Source organism: Rattus norvegicus, chromosome 7 (assembly GCF_036323735.1).
Source record: "Rattus norvegicus strain BN/NHsdMcwi chromosome 7, GRCr8, whole genome shotgun sequence".
NCBI lineage: Eukaryota > Metazoa > Chordata > Mammalia > Rodentia > Muridae > Rattus > Rattus norvegicus.
In genome coordinates, this window is record NC_086025.1 from 57365403 (window position 1) to 57384204 (window position 18802).

General features: G+C 43.0%; 1 protein-coding gene across 22 annotated transcripts in view; it reads left to right on the top strand.

Annotated features, from left to right (window-relative positions):
* The window catches only part of Grip1 (glutamate receptor interacting protein 1), a 657377-nt gene that overhangs the window by 544902 nt on the left and 93673 nt on the right, over positions 1-18802 (top strand). For 11 of the 22 annotated variants that reach the window (XR_005486730.2, XM_039079960.2, XM_039079965.2 and 8 more), the window contains 3 exon segments: positions 1832-2001; positions 8761-8916; positions 9639-9791. Coding sequence is in view for 21 of the 22 variants with exons in the window: in XM_039079960.2 (XP_038935888.1) it covers positions 1832-2001; positions 8761-8916; positions 9639-9791 (479 nt within the window). In the remaining variant the exon portion in view is untranslated. 22 annotated transcript variants of the gene reach the window in all.

Genomic DNA, 18802 nt, shown 5'->3' on the forward strand with positions numbered 1-18802 from the left:
TTTCACACTTTCATCTAATATGAATACTTATATAGTATGTACACTTGCTTTTACACACATACGCAGAGATCGAGAGAGAGAGACAGAGAGAGACAGAGAGAGACAGAGACAGAGACAGAGACAGAGAGAGAGAGAGTCTTGTTGACAGTTACTACGAATTTCACATAAGAAAACAATTTACTGTTTGAAACTTAAGATTGTAACTACCCGATCAGTCACCCCGTGATGAAATGTCACTCCAGACATTTGGTGTGGCCATTACCAGTAGAAAAAAACGAACAAATGCATTTACTTACTGTGTCCCTCAGAAAAAGAAGTTCCTGTCCTTGACTAGGGGCAAATGAACTGAGCTTTATTAAATTCTATTCAGAGAGCTCATGTTTTTTTTTTTTTCTGCATCGTTAACAATTAAATCCTGTCATCAGAAAATATTACTCCTTTTTTGGAAAAGGGGATAATACAATATCCTTAAAATAATGTGATTTTTAAAGACAAGCCTGATATTATCATAGTTTGTTAATCTTAATGGTTTTATACAACCTTCTGCCAGGAGTCTCTTAAACATTGTTACGGTGTCACAATAAAAATGGAATTTATTTCCCTGATTCATATTTTACATTGTTAAGGTAAATGTGAGTGAGGCAAAAGACTGCTTTTCCACAGAATGGTTTACAGTTCCCAGTAAGGAAACCTCTACTTCCCATTCCCAAAGTGTCCTGTATAAACCAGCATGGAATACTCTTTCCAGACAGAAGGGGCATTTTGAAATGTTTTTGCCTTGATAAGTAGATTCTCACCATGAGAGTTCTCATACAGACCTCCTGTTCCACTCCATATGTTTCCAGTCTCCTCCTTCCCCTCTCATCCTTCCCTTCCTTCCCCCCTCCTCCTCCCTCTGCCCTGACTGCCTCTCTCCTGTGGCCCAGTGACCCACAGCAACCTAAACACTGGATGTCTACAGTTCAGTAGTTTGCCTCCCTCCCTGTGGTTATTCACAATGGTGGCCACTGATGCAGAGGCATTCTCCAGCTCAGTGGTATAGGGTGCTTTAGCTGTCTGCTTCTGTTTTGTTTTGTTTTGTTTTGTTTTGTTTTGTTTTCCATTCTGCAGTGGGCAACCAGTTTAAGGAGCTGCCCATCTACTGACTGCTTTCCTCAATTCACCCAATAGCCAGCAGATGGCTTGAGTTAAGCAAGGTGTAGCAGCCAGACCCCTGTCCCTAACTCTTCCCCTACTCCCCATGTCTGAATACTCTTGACTCCTGCATAATTCATATTTTGTGTTAATGAATATTTGACTCCAGACTAACAAAACTGAGCCCAATAATAAAGAGTTGGTAAACTGGAATCCTCTATTAAAAGATTCCAAGACAGTAGGAACTGAACCTCTCCATCGTCTTCATACACAGGACCTTAGGCCAGTTCAGCAAGTCACATCTCAAGGCTCTGAGTGACTCACAGCTCATAATTGTGACTTAAGAGCCTAGGAGAAAAAAAAGTGAGAGAACAGAATCATGGAAAACAGTTCTCTTCTTCAAGCCCATCTTGCCTGTCTCCCCTTAATATTTAACATCCCCACCCCAAAATGATTAAGGACAAAATATCTCTAAGGAGGAGAGAATAAGAAAATCGTTTGTCCACATTTTTTTCAGCATTTTCCACAAGATTTTATATTTCAATTCAGACCCAACATGCCTAAAATATAACAGGTTATATTTCCCATTACCATTAAATTTTTTAAGTTGGTGATAATTGCATAAGACTCTAAAGAGAACATGAAAGTCTCGTTCTGGAAGAGAGATTTTTGATGATGTGGTTTCTCCTTTCCATAGGTGCGGGGCGCTACATGTGGGAGACCACATCCTCTCCATCGACGGCACGAGCATGGAGTACTGTACCCTCGCAGAAGCAACCCAGTTCCTGGCCAACACCACTGACCAGGTCAAGCTGGAGATTCTCCCACACCATCAGACCCGCCTGGCCCTGAAGGGACCTGACCATGGTGAGCGGTGCCTTATAGATCTTTCTGTTTCTCTTGCTCTTGCAGTCTTCTTCCTCCAGAGAGTTAGGAAGACAAGATCCTGTACCATATCGCTAGCCTAGGCCTCTTTACCCTGCCATCTTCAGAGTACCTTGTCGCAAGCATGGATCATAACTGGAAACTCCAGAACACAAGAAAGAAATCCTGAAATTGAAAGTTTAGGCTAGAAGGTTTTGATTTGTTTGTTTAAACTTTGCTGTAAATTGAGTATTGTGAGAAGGAAAATGAGTTGACGTCGTGACGGTCATACTGAATTTTGAGTCACTATAAAGAACCATGAAAGCAAGCATTAAAACACACACACACACACACACACACACACACACACACACACACACACACACACACACCATAAAACTAAAAACACCCGGTGTAGTGAGGAGGCCAGAGAGATGTGCCTTGCCAAGGACCCAGATAGCATTAACCTTTGTAAGCCTCTCCCACCATCTCTGAATGAATTGGTTTTTACTATCCTAAAATAAAATAAGGCAAATTCATATTAACAACAGATCCATTAAATATTCATCAGGGAGAGACTATTATAGGAAAAGTTGATTTCACTGTTTTTGTCTATTTGCCAGAATATCTACCTCCCCTCCCCCAAGACAATGAGCGCACTCTCTGGGCCAGGGAGAATGAGGCAGTAGACTCATTGCAGTAAAGAGAGTTGACTGAGGACATCTGCACTCTCGCTGCCTTTCAGTGTGCAGATAAACTTTTCCCAGTGTATAGAACCACCCACTTGGGCATCTTAAACCAAACCTGGCTGGCACAAACACAAGACTTTGAACCATGAAGTCCAAGCAGCTGGTGGAATCTGTTCCAATTCCATTCCCCACCTATTTCTTAAACCGCATGCCCCTGCAAGCTTTCCAGCCTAGGAAGCAGGCAGCTCCCTAGTGTTGGCTAGACTGACAGAGGAACAGTGCTTTTCTACAATTAGCAACAGCCCCAGGTTTTCTAGCGGTGGAATTTTGCTTGTGGGAAGGTCATTTACATTGTGCTTCTCACCTTCTGAAAAGCACTGCACTCCTCTACAGGGGGGGGGGGACAGAAAGAGGGATGAAATAATTTTCATACTGAATGAGTCAGCTGGATGCAACCTTTTTAATTAAATGGAGCTCAGACAGCCCTGGAGCTAATGGTAATCTCCAGTACCAAGTTGCCCTTATCAGATTTTAATTTGACACTCGGGCGTGAGGAAATGATGCCGCATACCAGCTTAGGATTGGAAATCAGCACAGTAGAATTGGGGTACCAAGGAGCTGTAGGATGCTGAAGCCAGTGGGGATGCACACAGGCCTCAACCAAAGCCCCCAGGTCCTTCCTGCGCCAGCTGAGCCGGGAGATGTCTAAAACCGTGTGTGCATCTTCTCAGTGTATAGGAAGACACGAGGCAAAGAAGCTTTAAGACTGTGCACTGCGCTCTTTGGAGAAGACGTGGCTCACGTCTGGTGTCAGGAAATCAGAAATGTGTGAGCATACCCTTTCAAAACACTACCATTTTTTTCCTTTAACAACCTTATTATTTTACTCTATTTTCCCTGCATGCAGATCCTAAATAGTTCAAATAGTTCCTAGCTTATGAAATATTAAATATTTTTACCTGCCAAGATAATTTAAAAAGTTGAAGAATTTATATGCTGAGCTGGATGGAGCAACAACGCATTATTTTTCTTTTCCTGGAACCCCTGACGTCATTTATATTTGTAAGGTAGGAGGCTGACAGTCTAGGGCTGGCTGTCTTCCTTATTTAGCACATTAGCGTCTCCCTTATTTTTACATTAAAAGCAGGCTCTCTAAAAGAAATAAATAGTGGCACTTAAACATAATTATATCTTAGTCCTGAGGGAACATGATTAAGAGAGAAAGTGGGACTGCTTGGCAATTCTCACACTTCTATTTTTGTATTACTGAAGTCTCTCGTATTTTTACCACTGTTTCACACTGTAAGTTCTGATGGCTTTTTCCGGTCAGCAGTGCCTGGGCACTGTGTCTCTCGTCTCGTGGAAATATGAAGATTCAAAGTTTTCCAGAGTGGCTGACAACAAAGCACTCACCACTGTGATTCCAGACCAGTGTGGAAAGGATGAGCCAAGTCAACACCCGAGATCCACTATGCCTTTCCCTATAAACTATAGTGTTCACCACACTGGTCCCGGCGGCCTTTTCAGGGATAGCTGAGTAGCTCGGAGGGAGCATGCTTACCAAAGGAAGCATGCCCAAGGCTTACGTCACATCCCCAGCACCACAATATAAAGAATATTGTTTTTTATTGAGGTTGGAAACTGTCCTACTGCAGGTCTTTAGGGGACATAAACTCAGAGGAAGGAAACGGGGCTCCAGGAAAGTCCCTGAGGCCAGGGTCACTAGCCGTAATGTGTTCAAAGCAGGAGACTATTCCATTCTGTGATCTCCAGGGACAACCACCAGACCAGCCATTCTCTCAGACATCCTGGCAAGGCAAGAGAACACAATTAGGAAAACAGAAGCAGTGCCTTAGATGGCATAAGTGTCTGAGACTGTAGCAGGAGTGCCACAGCTCGGTGGTGCCACAGCTCGGTGGTGCCACAGCTCGGTGGTGCCACGGCTCAGTCACGGTGTGGGAAACACTGTAGCTTCTGCTTGTTTTCCCATCTGGAGCAAGGGCTTCTGGAGCTTCTATCTGAAGAGGCAGTGACACATGGCGGCAGTGGGCTGGGTATCCAAAGAGTTCTTCTGGTACCTTAGAACCTTAAGAAAGCTTCCCGATGGCTGGGGATTTAGCTCAGTGGTAGAGCGCTTGCCTAGGAAGCGCAAGGCCCTGGGTTCGGTCCCCAGCTCCGAAAAAAAGAACCAAAAAAAAAAAAAAAAAAAAAGAAAGCTTCCCGACTTTTCTGTACCCGAAGTTCTTTATCTGTAAAGTGTGGGTTACAGTAATGCCCACCTCATCAGAATACCTTAAGCAGCAGCATCTGTGACACATTCAAAGCAGGTAGCATCTGGGATTCAGGAATAGCACAGTGAGGGTAGACCGCAGGCCCAAACTGCAACATCTTACTATTAATTTCCTGGGATACTTAATATATAACTGTCAAGTAGACTACTCTAAAGCATAAGAGATTTGGAGTATACATTCAAAGGGGGCATTCACTGTGCTCTCCGACCGCCTATGTCAGTTTTAAAGGGCCCTTCGCAAAAGGCCTTCATCAATCATGAATCCAGCTGTCAGCATCATCTGTATCATCTTACCCCATAATCACTCTGTGTTTAAAGACTTAGTCCCTGATAATAGTTTCAGTTCAAGGGGAAGTTTATGACCTCCAATTCACCTGCTCGTAACAGGCATGGGGATAAGCTCACAATAGCCAGTCAGCAATATCTTCCTTATGGCTTCATTAATTTGGCTTGACAGTTCTAATAAATGCTCAGTTTTCAAAGTATTCAGCAAAGAGCTGAGGTGGGTGTGGAATTCTGAAGTCCATTCACTCTAACTTTGGCTTCGTTAGAAACACAGACAACACTTTGTTAAGAGGACAATAGAGTGGCCATAATTGTAGATTAGCTGGACCCAGCACTAACTGCATCTTGCTACAAGGTTTCTTATGTGTCACAAAGTAAAACAAGAATAATAAAGAAGAAAAAAAAAACTACCAATGTCTTGCCTAAAATACTCCTTTATCTCAAGGACAAAGGTATTGCCATGCAAGCATCAACCATTATGTCCAGGGTAAAGTTCAAGTCTCTAGGAAGCAAGACAAGTAGAAATCTCTATTAGAGAACATACATTCTGGTATAAAGAGACAGTTAACGTGCATTGTATAGTAAGGCCGATTTAGACAATGACAAGGGATATGCAGGGTACAGACAGTTTAATGAGATAGCAAGACATTGACAACCACTCCAACCAGTAAAGTCAGCGGTAGTTCTTCGGTAGAGATAACACCAGAACCAAGGCATAAATGATGAGAAGGAGCCAGCCATACAATCAGTGGAGGTGGCCATTGGATGGCAGAAGGTAGAAAGGTAGCTGGCTTGTTCTAAGAGGCATAAGACCTGTGTAGCTGAAAGAGATCCACAGTGAATGATCCAAAACAAAACAAACAAACAAACAAAAAGTAGAGATAAGAGACTGTCCAATTCTCCTTGCAGCAGAAGCCATGGACACAGGGGTGCCACGAATGAACATATACGGGAGCCTACATGGCTGTCCTCTGAGAGGCTCTACCAGTGGCTCACTGAGACAGATGAAGATACTCACACCCAACCATTGGACTAAAGTCAGGGACCCCTTTGGAGGAATTAGGGGAAGGACTGAAGGATCTGAAGGTGAAGGCAATCTCATAGGTTGACCAGTAGTCCCAACTAACCCAGACTCATAGGAAGTACCAGAGAAAGAGCTACCAACCAGGCAGCATACATGGGCTGATCCAAGCCCCCCACCCCCACCCCCACCCTGGCACATCTTAGCAGAGGACTGCCTGGCCTGGCCTGAGCAGGAGAAGATGTGCCTAACCCTCAAAAGACTTGATGCCCCAGGGAAAGAGGATGGAGAGACAGGGGAGGAAGCATTCTCTTGGAGGTAAGGGGGAGGAGGAATGAGATGAGGAACTGTGAGAGGGGGGCTGAGGGGGGAAATAGTTGGAATGTAAATAAATAAAATAAATGATTAAATAAAAGCTTCCCCTAGACGTGTTATGGATACTGGAAAGCAGATGTACCAGATGTGAATCAGAAGGCTATTGTGGCTGTAGTGCAGTAATCTAGGAGGCGATGGTAGCTGAGACTCAGTCCATAGACATAGGAAATGCAAACCAGCTACTCCTGCAGGAAGAGAGGCCCAATTCTATTCTAGACTACAGTGGCTGTACAAATGGTTGCTTTTATAGAATTTCTATAAGGCTTCTAAAACCAGAGTGTCGAGGGAGGGAAATCTGTTGACCAAGAGCAGACCTATTTCTTCTAAAGATGCTTATTGTTGGCAAGCAGATGGAACAATAGAGAGGGTCAATGCTGCAGCTCATGGCTCATCTGCCTGTACTCTGTGAAGTAGCACCATGCTCTACATTGTGTGTGCACAACTCCCACAGCAGGAGAGATGCTTCTGTGATCCATTGACTGTGAGGACAGTGAGGCTGAGAGGCTGCATAGCTGGGCAGGTCAAAGAGCAGGGGAAACACAAAGGCAAGTGAGGAAGGCCCAGGTCAGCCTCACACCAGGAGGTCCGTCTATGCTAGGGTCTTTGAGGATGAGAAGGGCTGGGGGTGCCCTCCCTTACCTAGAGAACACTCATTTGCATGCATGCAAAGCTTTCAATGCCTTTGTGTGAGTGACTACTGCCACTCAGATTCTTAACGCTAGAATCATAAAAGCAAATCAAAGCCATGACTGTTTTCAATGCTTCTGAGATCATTCAGTGACAAGGTCCCTATCAGGTATAGTATCGTCCCTATCAGATATGGTAACAAGGATATAATATTAGTCATTCTCCAGAATGCCGGAACTGATAGAAATTTAATTTTTCCTTGTTTTGAAGGTAAAGTCTTTTTGTTCTGGTTAAATTTCAGGGCCTGGCTATTTTTATTTGCAACATTTTAATAATAGAGTTTAAAATTAAACATTTAAAAAGATCGGGTCTCATAATAGCCCAGGTTGGGTAGTCTGTGATAACTTTAAGCGTCTAGTTCTTCTGCCTCTACTTCCTAAGTTCTGGGAATATAGGCATGTGTCGCTGGGCCTGGTTTATGCACACTGAATACCAAGCCTAAGGTCCCTATAAACTACGAGAGCACTATACCAATCACGCTACATCCTCACCCCAAAAAGGCAAATCTTAATAACAGCAAATTTAGAATGGGAACATGATATACTTTCTTTTTTATAAACATAGATACCAAAACTTTGAAGTTAAACTCATTACAATTTTGTGCAACATTAATGAAATATAATAACATAAATATCTTAAACTAAATGTTTCACATGTAAACGTTTTTTTGAAAATCATAAAATATATTGAGACTTTTCTCCTTTTTAGTCAGGGAAGAGAAAAGGTTCTGATAGGGGCAGATGATTGCAACCGTTTATTGTTGAGGAAAACCGAGTGCACACGATGGATGGATGGCAGTGTAATTAAAACAGCAGGGCAATAAATCGTGCGGCGGGACTGGCATCACAAGCCGGCATGATTTACTATCCCATCTCCTCTTTATCTCTGACGAAGGGTTCCTAACTGACCAAGATTTGCAAAGCTTTAATTACTAATCGTGTGCCATAGATCTTTATGAGGATGACTTTTAAGTTTCCAAAAAAAAAAAAAAAATGTTTTTTAATGTTTGCAGTGAAGCGCAGGGGGAGATTAGAAATTGATTCAATAGTCATCTTAAACAGAGGAAAGATGGACTGGGAAAAACACGAGGTATCCCCGGGGAGATGAAAGTCTCCAAGGCTACTGTGAATCATCTCTTGCTGACCGCTAAGAAGAGAGCGACGTCAAGAAGATTCCCCCACCCCCGCCCCCACCCCCGCCCCCACCCCCGCCCCCACCCCCGCCCCCACCCCCGCCCCCACCCCCGCCCCCACCTCCTTGGTAGCAGCTTTCATTTTTGTTAACGATTTTTTTTTCTTTTTCTTAATTTGTGCAATTCAGTTACTTTTTCTTCTTTTTTTTTCCTTCTTTTTTTTCTTCTGTTTTGTTTTTGCTCCTTGTCTTCCTTATCTCTCATCATCACGCCACATGGGCAGTGAAAATTCAGAGGAGCGACAGACAGCTTCCCTGGGATCCCTGGGCCAGCAGCCAGTGCAGCGTTCATACCAACCATCACCATAACCCGCACCACCCAGACCATTGCCGAGTACCAGCCCTGGCTTTTCCGAAAGCGCTTACTCCAAACAGCCCTCGTAATGTTCCACGCTTTCTCCTCCATTTGATTCTGTCCTTCTCATGCCTTCTCCCCCTAATTCACTGCATCTTCGGCTCCACGGGTGTTGGCTGCTGTCTGTTGTCACTGTGGCTCTCTTTGTACTAACACCCCATTGTTTCTGGTATCTGTCTTTTTCTGTTGGGAAGCATTCGTCCCTGTAAACAGACGGACGGACGGAAGGCATGGGGATATTGCTTAATGACAGATGGCTTGCCTTGCGTGTGTGAGGCCCCGAGTCCAATCCCCAGCACCACAGAAACTATAAAGGAAGAAAAACGTGTCAAAGTTCAGAAGCCTTTCCACGCAGCTCAGGGGACAACTCAGAACTTGGAGTATGGTGGTCTCAGATCTTTGTGTATGTGAATCACTTATGACATCCATGTCAGAAAATACTCCAAAAAGGACATTGTGTGCCTGATGTCTTAAGCTTTTAATGGAGAAATTTGTTCTAATCTTTATTTCTTTTTTGCCTGAAGCAAAACGCATAGTCTGTGTGTAGCCATAGGCTGTGGAGGATCCTTATCCTCAGAACTCGTGACTCTAAAACTCTAAAGCTCTGGGCTTGGTCTGTGTCTGGGTGTGGGATACTAACTAATCGTGACTGTGTGATGTGTCTTTGGGTTGTTGCTGGGTGGCAAGGGGTGGCAGGCTCAGGCCATACCTAGGACCGCTCCGTGCCAAGTCTTTGCTCTCTTACAGCGGCTATGGTGTCCTCGTCCTCTCCTACCTCTATGAGTGCGTACAGCCTGAGTTCCCTGAACATGGGGACTTTACCTCGAAGCCTCTACTCTACTAGTCCACGAGGAACCATGATGAGGAGGAGACTGAAAAAGAAGGACTTCAAAAGCTCACGTAAGTGAAATGCTAACCAGATGGTCTACTGGGTCTCTAGAAAATTCACAAGAAGAGTACCCCAAGAGGTACAGTAGTTTGAGAGTTGCCGTGTAGCTGGTAGCTCTGTGCTAAGGAGCATGAGTGAAACCCACGTCTGTATGGTAATGCTTACATATGGATTTAGCTCACACTACCTTTTCCTATAACTTTGTGCCTGCATCTTTGACTGTAACAACTTTTTAAAACATTTCTCTTTTTAAAGTCTTTTGAGGTGCCTTTCTACTCTGGGTAGCTTCGGGCATAAACATCTGTTCTCCATATATTATTCCCTCTAAAGCAGAGAATTTGTACAAGCTCCACTCCTCTTTGGATGAGTCTTGTACATTTGTTTATGATCATATAATTCACATTCTATTTCTTGACCTTGTTTTGAATGAAGTTTGAACTTTCCTTTCACATTGTCATTCCCCGACTTTTTCTTACTGTTGCCTTTATGCCATCGCACTGAGGATTCCTTCTGTTGCAAGTATTTCTTGCTTTTAAAATATATATTTATATATTTATTCTTTTAAAAGCTCATATATGTGTACAATATATTTCAGTCATTCAAGCCTCCCCACCTACCTTCCTACCACTTTGAGATTCTCCCACGTTCCTCTCCCAGCTTCATGAGATGCTGACATCTATGCCTGGAGCATCCCCTGGAACATGCTTAGCCTTCCAGGGACTACACCCTTAAATAAGACTGTCTCTTCTCTAAAAGACGCCAATAGCTTCCTAGCTAGGAGTGGAGGCTCCTTAGCTAGGAGTGGAGGCTCCTGTGCTCTTCCCACATTCTCAATGGAATGCTGACTAGCCTCATCTTGTATGGGTCTAGTGCAGAATCATTACTATGAGTTTGTGTGTGCAACGGTCTGTCTGTTATGTTGGGAAGAAGTGGTTCGCTGCAAGGATCCAACCTCTTGCTCCTAGAGTCAATATTATTCTCTTCTCTGATGATCCCTGAGCCTTGGTGTGTGTGTGTGTGTGTGTGTGTGTGTGTGTGTGTGTGTGTGTGTGTGTGTGTGTGTGTGTATAGTGTAGAGTATGTGGGGGGGTTGATATAAATGTACAGAAACTTACTCTCTGCACTTTTAGCAGTTGTGAGTTTCTGTACTAGCTGCCATCTATCACACAAAGATACTTCTCTGATATGGGCTGAGAACTGTGCTAGAATATGGGCATAGAGAGATGTAGTGAGAAGGCAGTTTGGTAGTATGTCCATTTAAGAACTACAGAATTTTAAAATTTAGAAGGATGCTAAAATTCACAAAAACATCTTAGAGTCTACAAACACTCATTCTTAAAAGTATTTTCTGGGCTAGATAGCCAAGCATATGGAGACCAATTAAGGCAAGGAAGATGCTGCTGCCCGTTGTTTTGAATTAGTGTAGTTTATATGGAAAGAATGGCTGGGCACTTCTATAAGGAAGAAACACAGGTTGTCCCTAAATTTTTTTCCTTCTCTGTTGAAGAAGCTGGACATCTTTCGTCTTAATCATATATAAAAGGAGAAAATGCCCATATTTCTAGACAGATGTAGTTACAGTGTATTTCATGCCTTGTATATTTTTGTTGGCTGGGATTGTGATTCCTATAAGGAAACTAAAGATGGCTGGGTCTATATTCCTATGTCTACCATGGGAGTTAAGTGGAGGAACATCTGTGTGTTACTTCAATAATGCCAAACCCATGAATGCGAAGGCGGATACGGAGAAGAGAGAGAGTGGTTGTTGGATCTTTCGGCTCTTTGGTTTGTATGCCAGAGAGTTCTTATTCCGAGAACATCTCTCGGTACTAATTGTCCATCAGTACGATACTGGGCACAACAGCGATCACCCACCATAGGAAGCAGTTTCTTCAAGTGGTCGAACATGAAGCCTCATTACAAAGAAAACCACAATGCAAGTCACAGCCAGCATCTTTAATTCCCCAGTGGCATACATATAATTTTTGACCTGCTCATCCTTTTAATGTTAAGCTTAGCAGGGCTGATGATATAGGTCAACAGCTAAAGATGTGTCCTGCTCTTGTAAGAGGGTCCACATTGTATTCTAAGTCTTCATGTGAGGTGTCCCAAAGCCATCTGTAACTCCAGTTCCAGGGAATTTTATGCCATCTTCTGACATCTGGGGGCACCTGTTAGAAAAGGTGGACAGACAGAAAGACAGACAGACAGACAGACAGACACACACACACACACACACACAACTAAAAATAAAACATGTGCTCAAACATAAGGTTTTTTTCATCTTCAGTAATTGAAATTGGCAATGATTTGAAATTATCTCAATGAAAGAATGAACTTAGAATAATTTTTTTAAAAAATCTAGATTTCCATCTGTTTTTTAACTAAGGCTAGAGTAGACTAAACTAATCTTGGCAGAGACCAGTTGTAGATATGCAGCAAACTAGTTGTGAGCCTGACTCTACGTGCTGGAGGTCTGCCACCCCAGCATTATATTCTAGCTGCAGGACCCTGAACAAGTATCATAAGCTTAGTATACCCTTGCTAAACATGGGGATAATTATAGCAATAGCCCACTTGGCACTGGACAACCAATTGGAGAGAAAGAGCAACAGGGAGACCTCATTTATTCAGGCTCGAAGATCTGGCCTCCTAGCATGACCACAGTCTTAAAGAGGCAGGACCATGGTTTAACAGTTTTACTGTGCTATAATATCAGTCTCAAGTTTTTCATACAATGCCTCCAGGGCATAAAGTTGGAATGTGTATATAGAGATATTTTGTATGGTGTCTTCGTGTGCACTGCCCATCCGTGACAAATAGGTTCCATCCCTCTACAGGACGGAGCCATGACAATCCACTCATTATTGTTTGTATTTCTGCTCTGGAGGCTGACCGTTTGTTTGTGTTAGGTGAGGCTTGCTGGGGTACTCAGGTCGTTAGTGAATACGAATGAAGGCCAATACATCTGTGTCGCCTTGATGTTTGCACACCTTGGATTTGGCGGAGAGAACCAAGCTAAGGCTGCCTTTCCCCTCGCTGACTCATACATTCTCTTCTGAATCTGCACACAATCTTCCAACTGGAACAGAGACCTGGGGTAAGACGTTTCCAGGTCATTTTGCTGCAGATGAAAGCCACTAAGGCTCCGATGACATGTATGTAATGGGATGTTCATACACACGTCTCAGGAAATCAGATGCTCCATATCCTAACACATCAGTAGAACCCAGTTGGTATGAACTTTTATTCCCACTTAAAATACATGGAAAATTATAGTATTCCAGTTTGGGGAAAAAATAAGAAAATTAAGCTTTGTTGCTTGATGCTGTCATTTTAGATGTAGAGGTGTCAAGTAACTGAAAATAAAACTTCATGACCACCCTCATTATACACCCTGACTTCTTTCCCTGCTTCATTTATGTCTTTGTTCTGGGCCATCATTCACCGTCCACTTTCTAATAGTTACATTTCAATAGTAACAAGGCTAATAACAGATGGTGAGTCACCTCAAAAGCCACAAAGATAATAAAAAGGCTCTGCTGTATTGTTGATGAGGCCAGAGTTTACAAAAAAGAACAAAAACTTCTTATAGGTATTTCCAGGATGAAGTAAGGACATTTTTGCCAGAAAAAGAAAGAAATCCTCTCACATAAAGCCCTCATTGTCCAAAGGGGAAAATACAGAGTCTATAAAAGTACATCATGGACACACTGTGAGAAGGTCTGGTGTTCGTTTCCCAGGTGAGGAGGGTGGTGAGCTCCGTGACTCTAGGCTTTAAGAGGAGTCACAGAGCCCAGGAACAGTTCCAACCTATGTCATAGAGGAAACACAGTCCTGTTTCTGGAATCTTTTGGGCCCTGCCCACCACCAGATCTGGACCTTCTTCAGCAACCAAGGTTAAGGTTTCTTTGAGACCCCATCACCTACTGTTCTACCAGCATGCCTCCACACTACATCTATCTGTGCCCTTACTACCTCGGCCTGTTCCAGTCAACCTACATTATAGCAGTTAGCAGCCAGGAGGCACTCCCAGAATATCCTTCATTTCTTCAGTCACCACCCCTTGCCTCTAGAGAACATGACACCAAAAAGAACTGAAAAGGAGATGAAGAAACCTCACAATTTCCACCATGCTTCTCACCCACCCCTAAGAAAAGGACAGAAGATAAATGCAGCTCATGGTAAGCTTGCATGAGTCAGAAAGGAGACAATGTAGATGCTGCCCAACACCCCCTCAGCTCTCTGTGGAGAAGGAGCTGGTCACCCTCCACCCTACCCCATTTCAACCCAGGTCATGTGACTCAGAGTGTGTCAGGTCCACAGCAGGCCATCCTCAACCCTGCAGCTTTTCAGTGAGGCAGAAGTCTCGAACAACAAAAACACATTATCCTTACAATGCCTTGGGCTTTTTTTCCCCCTCTAAACTTCTTAAATGTTTTTCCTATCTGATGATAAAGTTCGCAGCCACTATAATTAACACATTAAAAATAAATGTTCAAAAGCAAAAAGTTTAAGAGTCATTGACTACCTTTGGCTTCTCCAACCCTCCCTAATGTTTGGAAAGACTGAAATAGCTAAAGCCTGCTGTAAACTTAAAGAGCTGTGACCAGATCTAGCCTTGTGAATGGAAACTCAGAGGAGTGGGGGGAATTTGGAATGCTTTCTAGAGAATGCATGCAGGGGTCTCCAACTACAGAAGGCTCCTTTCTTTCTCCTGCTAGCACACTGACTGATGAAGCAGGCTATTCTGTGCCATTATACTAGTTACTTTTTGTGTTCTTTTGGCTTTTGATCCTTAAGTTTATATAATTTATTTTTTCCAAATGTGATTTGTTCTAATACTTTAGCATATGTGAGTAACCTAACTGCCTATGAAAGTTTTCTTTTGAAAGGATAGATCTCAGTGTGTCAAAGGACTTTCATAATTAATTGAAAAATTACAAGTTGTTTATTTAATCATGTATTTGAGCTATACACTATAACCTCCTATAGTTAAAAAATCAATCTATAATGCATAAATTATTTTCAAAGCTAAGTTAAATAGCCTAGTTAGCTTAGAGCACCTCAATGTGTCTCCAGATAGGGGTTACAGATCAGTTTTTTCTGTAATCATTCATTGGATGTATTACCAAACATCAAATAAAAATTTGTCCAACCATCTTCTCTGAGTGAAAACAGATACAATAGATCCTTCCTTTGAGGAATTAATCATTTAGTCTAAGGTAACCCAACTGCTACTAATAATGTGCAACTTGTCTTAGCTGCCACTCCTCCTCCTCCTCTTCCTCTTCTTCCTCCTCCTCCCTCTTTGGTTGTTCTAGAGAGTTTCTCTGTATAGCCCTGGCTGCCCTGGAACTCCTTCTGCAGACCAGGCTGGCCTTGAACTCATAGAGATCTGCCTGCCCTTGCCTCCCTAGTGTTGGGATTAAAGGCTTGTGCCACTACTGCCAGTGTCTTAGGGTTTTACTGCTGTGAACAGACGCTATGACCAAAGCAACTGTTAATAAGAGCATCATTTAATTGAGGCTGGCTTACAGGTTCAGAGGTTCAGCTCATTATCATCAAGGCAAGAGCATGGCAGCATCCAGGCAGGCATGGTGCAGGAGGAGCTGAGAGTTCTACATCTTCATCTGAAGGCCATTAGGAGAAGACTGTCTTCCAGGAATAAGAGGAGGATCTTAAATCTCACCCCCACAGTGACACACTTCTTCCAACAAGGCCACACCTCCTAACAGTGCCATTCTTTGGCCAAGCATGTTCAAACCACCACAGCCAGGGTCTCCTTGTTCTTTCTTAATGGTGATGAAAAGCTGCTAACTAAACACAGGGGTCTTTTAAGATGTGATTGTTTATTATTTTATGTATATGTGTGTGTGACTGAGTGAATAAACATGCAGGTACCTACAGAGGCCAGAAGAGGTTGTCAGGTCCCCTAGAACTGACTTAAAGGTAGTCATGAACTATCCTATGGGGGGGGGGCCTTAGATGTGAGCATAGGTCCTTCAGCCATCTCTCTAGCCTCCAATCATACTTTTTAGCTCTAGTTAAGTAGTCCCAGATATCTGCATCAAGCTGAAATCTCAAACGAAGGAAAGTACTTTTGTGAACCCATAGAAAGGTTCAAACAGAACACTGCTGTTGAAATCCGTAAAGGTGAGCATGAATAACCTTCCACAGAGGTGATACCCAGCACTGTCCTCCTCTGGGTGATTACTGGAAGGAAAGCTGCTCTCTAGATCTTGAATGTAAACTTCAGCATCCAGACCAGCATGCTGCTCAGACCACAGCACCTGCTACAACCCTGACCCTTCTACAGGCATTGGTCAGGGCACAGCCCTCAAATCTCTAGCCAGCAGATTTTCAAGTGGATTTCTACCCTGGGGAGGTGAATTTATGTCAAGTGGGTACAGATGACTGCACATCTTGATTCCCTACCCTCTTCCCTGCCTCCTGCTGGGAAATAGGAGAACCTAGTTGCAGGGTCCCACATCGAAGTCTTCCCTCTTTCTCAGGAGGGCTGTAAAAGGGAACCTAGTCCTCAGATCCCAGGCCAGGCTGTCTGCCTGTGATGCTGGCATCTGAACTCTGCTCAGAGCCCTTGTCATGGTGTTGTCTGTTTGTCCATGTGTCAATAAAGTAATTCTCCATATAAACTTCTTGCCCCCAATAATCTCTGGGTCCCCTGGAAGTCAGTTTCAGAGACCTTTCGCTGATAGAAAATTGTATCTTCTAGTGGTTTTGTGTCATCAACAGCAGAGTATGGTGTAGAATTAAGGTGTTAGCCCCAAGTCACATGTTGTAAATTTTAAGCCATCTACCATCTACACAGAGTAGACTTGAGGGCTACTCCATTTCCATATACAGTGAAGGTTTTGTTACCTGGTAACTCAGCTGGTAAAGAATGATGCTGGCCTGCTAAGGAAAAGGGTTTTGTTTCTTCGATGTTTTATTACCTCTCTTAATCAAATGGTCCACCTTGTCCTCCCATGTGCTATCAGTTCCAGTGATCTCCACGACAGAAAAGTTTGGGTGAAGAATGACTGCTGATTATCTCTGTGGTACACTGAAATGAACTATGACTTCCAAAAGGAAAACAAGTGATATTGGAACAAAATTCATTAAAGAAGGAATCATGTTTCTGAGCATGAAAGAACCCAGATATGTGTGTATTAGAATGACTGAGATAAAATCCCAAATTAGGTTGAAAGTAAAAGTAGCAAATGTTACTGGTCAGTTGACCAATTTGAGACAATGGGAAGTGAGTCAAAGGCCACGTTGATATTTCAAGACCAAAAGACGAGAAACAGAATTGTGTTTTCTTCAACATAAGAAAGTCAAGATTACTTCCCTAATTTGGAAAATAATTTGAAGTCTTTCGAGATGTGACTGTAGATGAAGAAATTCTCATTGGTGAGAAAATTCATCACTGAAATGAGAGGGAGAGATAGACAGAAAGAGACAGATAGAGAGACAGGGACAGAGATACAAAGACAGAGAGAGAGGATGCTACAGAAGTTATATGGGGCAGTGAGGGCATGATTCAGAGACCTGAGCACAGAACTGAGGTTGAAGACCAGCCTCATGTACCAGAAGGTGGAGAAGGTACAGCCAGGGGCTGCTACAGTAAGAAATTAATATCAAATCTTCATCAACACCTAAGGAACAATTTACAATGTTCCCAAAGCTGGTCTCTGCATAGAGTTGGAATGAATGAGGCCATTGATTTTTCTTCAATCAGAAAGGCATCAGTGAGAGTAGTTTTAGCAAAGAATAAAAGAAGACAAATTTGAAGCAGAGTCAGAATCAGCGATCAATTCTTCAGAGCAAAGTCAGAAAAGCTAGGAGAATGGGTGGGAAAGTTTAGAAAAGGGGGATGTCCTCAATGGTGTATAATCCCAGAAAGGCTAGAAAGTGGAGAAAATCAAAAAGGGTTGTGATAGCACATGCCTGTCATCCTAATGCTTGGGTGGTGGGAGTCCTAGGAAAGTCAGGAGTTCAACGTTATCTTCAGCAGGGTTGATAGCTAGTCTGACTACATGAGACTAAAGATTCAAAATAAGCACCATAAGGAAGATTTATGCTTGAAATGGGAAACGAAGGAGAAAGGAACAGAAAGAGAGAGAGCAGTTGATGGAACAGAGATCAAGAGGTTGGGAGGGATTTTATCTATGAAACACTCATTAAATGGTTGAATCTTTTCATTCTCATAGGCAATGACATTTGACCCTTAAGAGGCTGGAGGTATTTGAAATAGATCCTCAAGGAATTAAATTGGAAGGGCCCAGTGGAATATAATCAGAATTTAGAGCTGGCTCTCTTTCTGGTAGGTTTTAACAATTCAGTAACAGAAAGGGAGTTGACTGGGCATTACCAAAGAGTACCAAGTGTAGAGCCTGGGGGATCAGGCAGTGCTTAACAATCTCTGATGGTCACAGATGCTTCACTGAAGTGGTCCCCAGGCTTCCAAGTACAAAGTGGAGAGAAAAAAATAGAAATGGAAGTCAACTGGGAGATGATGGCTTACAACTACAAGCCCCAGGCTCTCCCCTTGAGGCTGTGGAAAGCTTTAGGGTCTCCCATCCTTATTTCAGCCAGCATTTTGTTTGTATTCAAAATACAAAGGTCTGTGGTTTAAAGAGGACTATTGCATATAATACTGTGTGAGAAGCTGTAGGCCCTCAAAGCAATAGGAAATTGTACCACAAGCTCAATAGAGATGCCACTTCGACTGTAGGAGCTGGGAAAGTCACTAATACAGGATATGATTAAAAAGGAAGATTCAAATATTAAAGTCCTGGCAATCTTTTAAAGGAAGGTGGGGTGTGGCCACAGACTGCATTGACAGAGAGCTGAAGAAGAATGGATTTGCTAGTAAAGGACATTGAGAGAGCTGAAGAGCTGCAAAGGCAGTATGTCAGAAGTTTGTCACCATGATAAGGGCAGGGAAAGCTAGGGGTTAAAGCTAGGATCTGGGAAGACAAAGACGTGATGTCAACAAGGAGACAAGGGAATTAGGAGA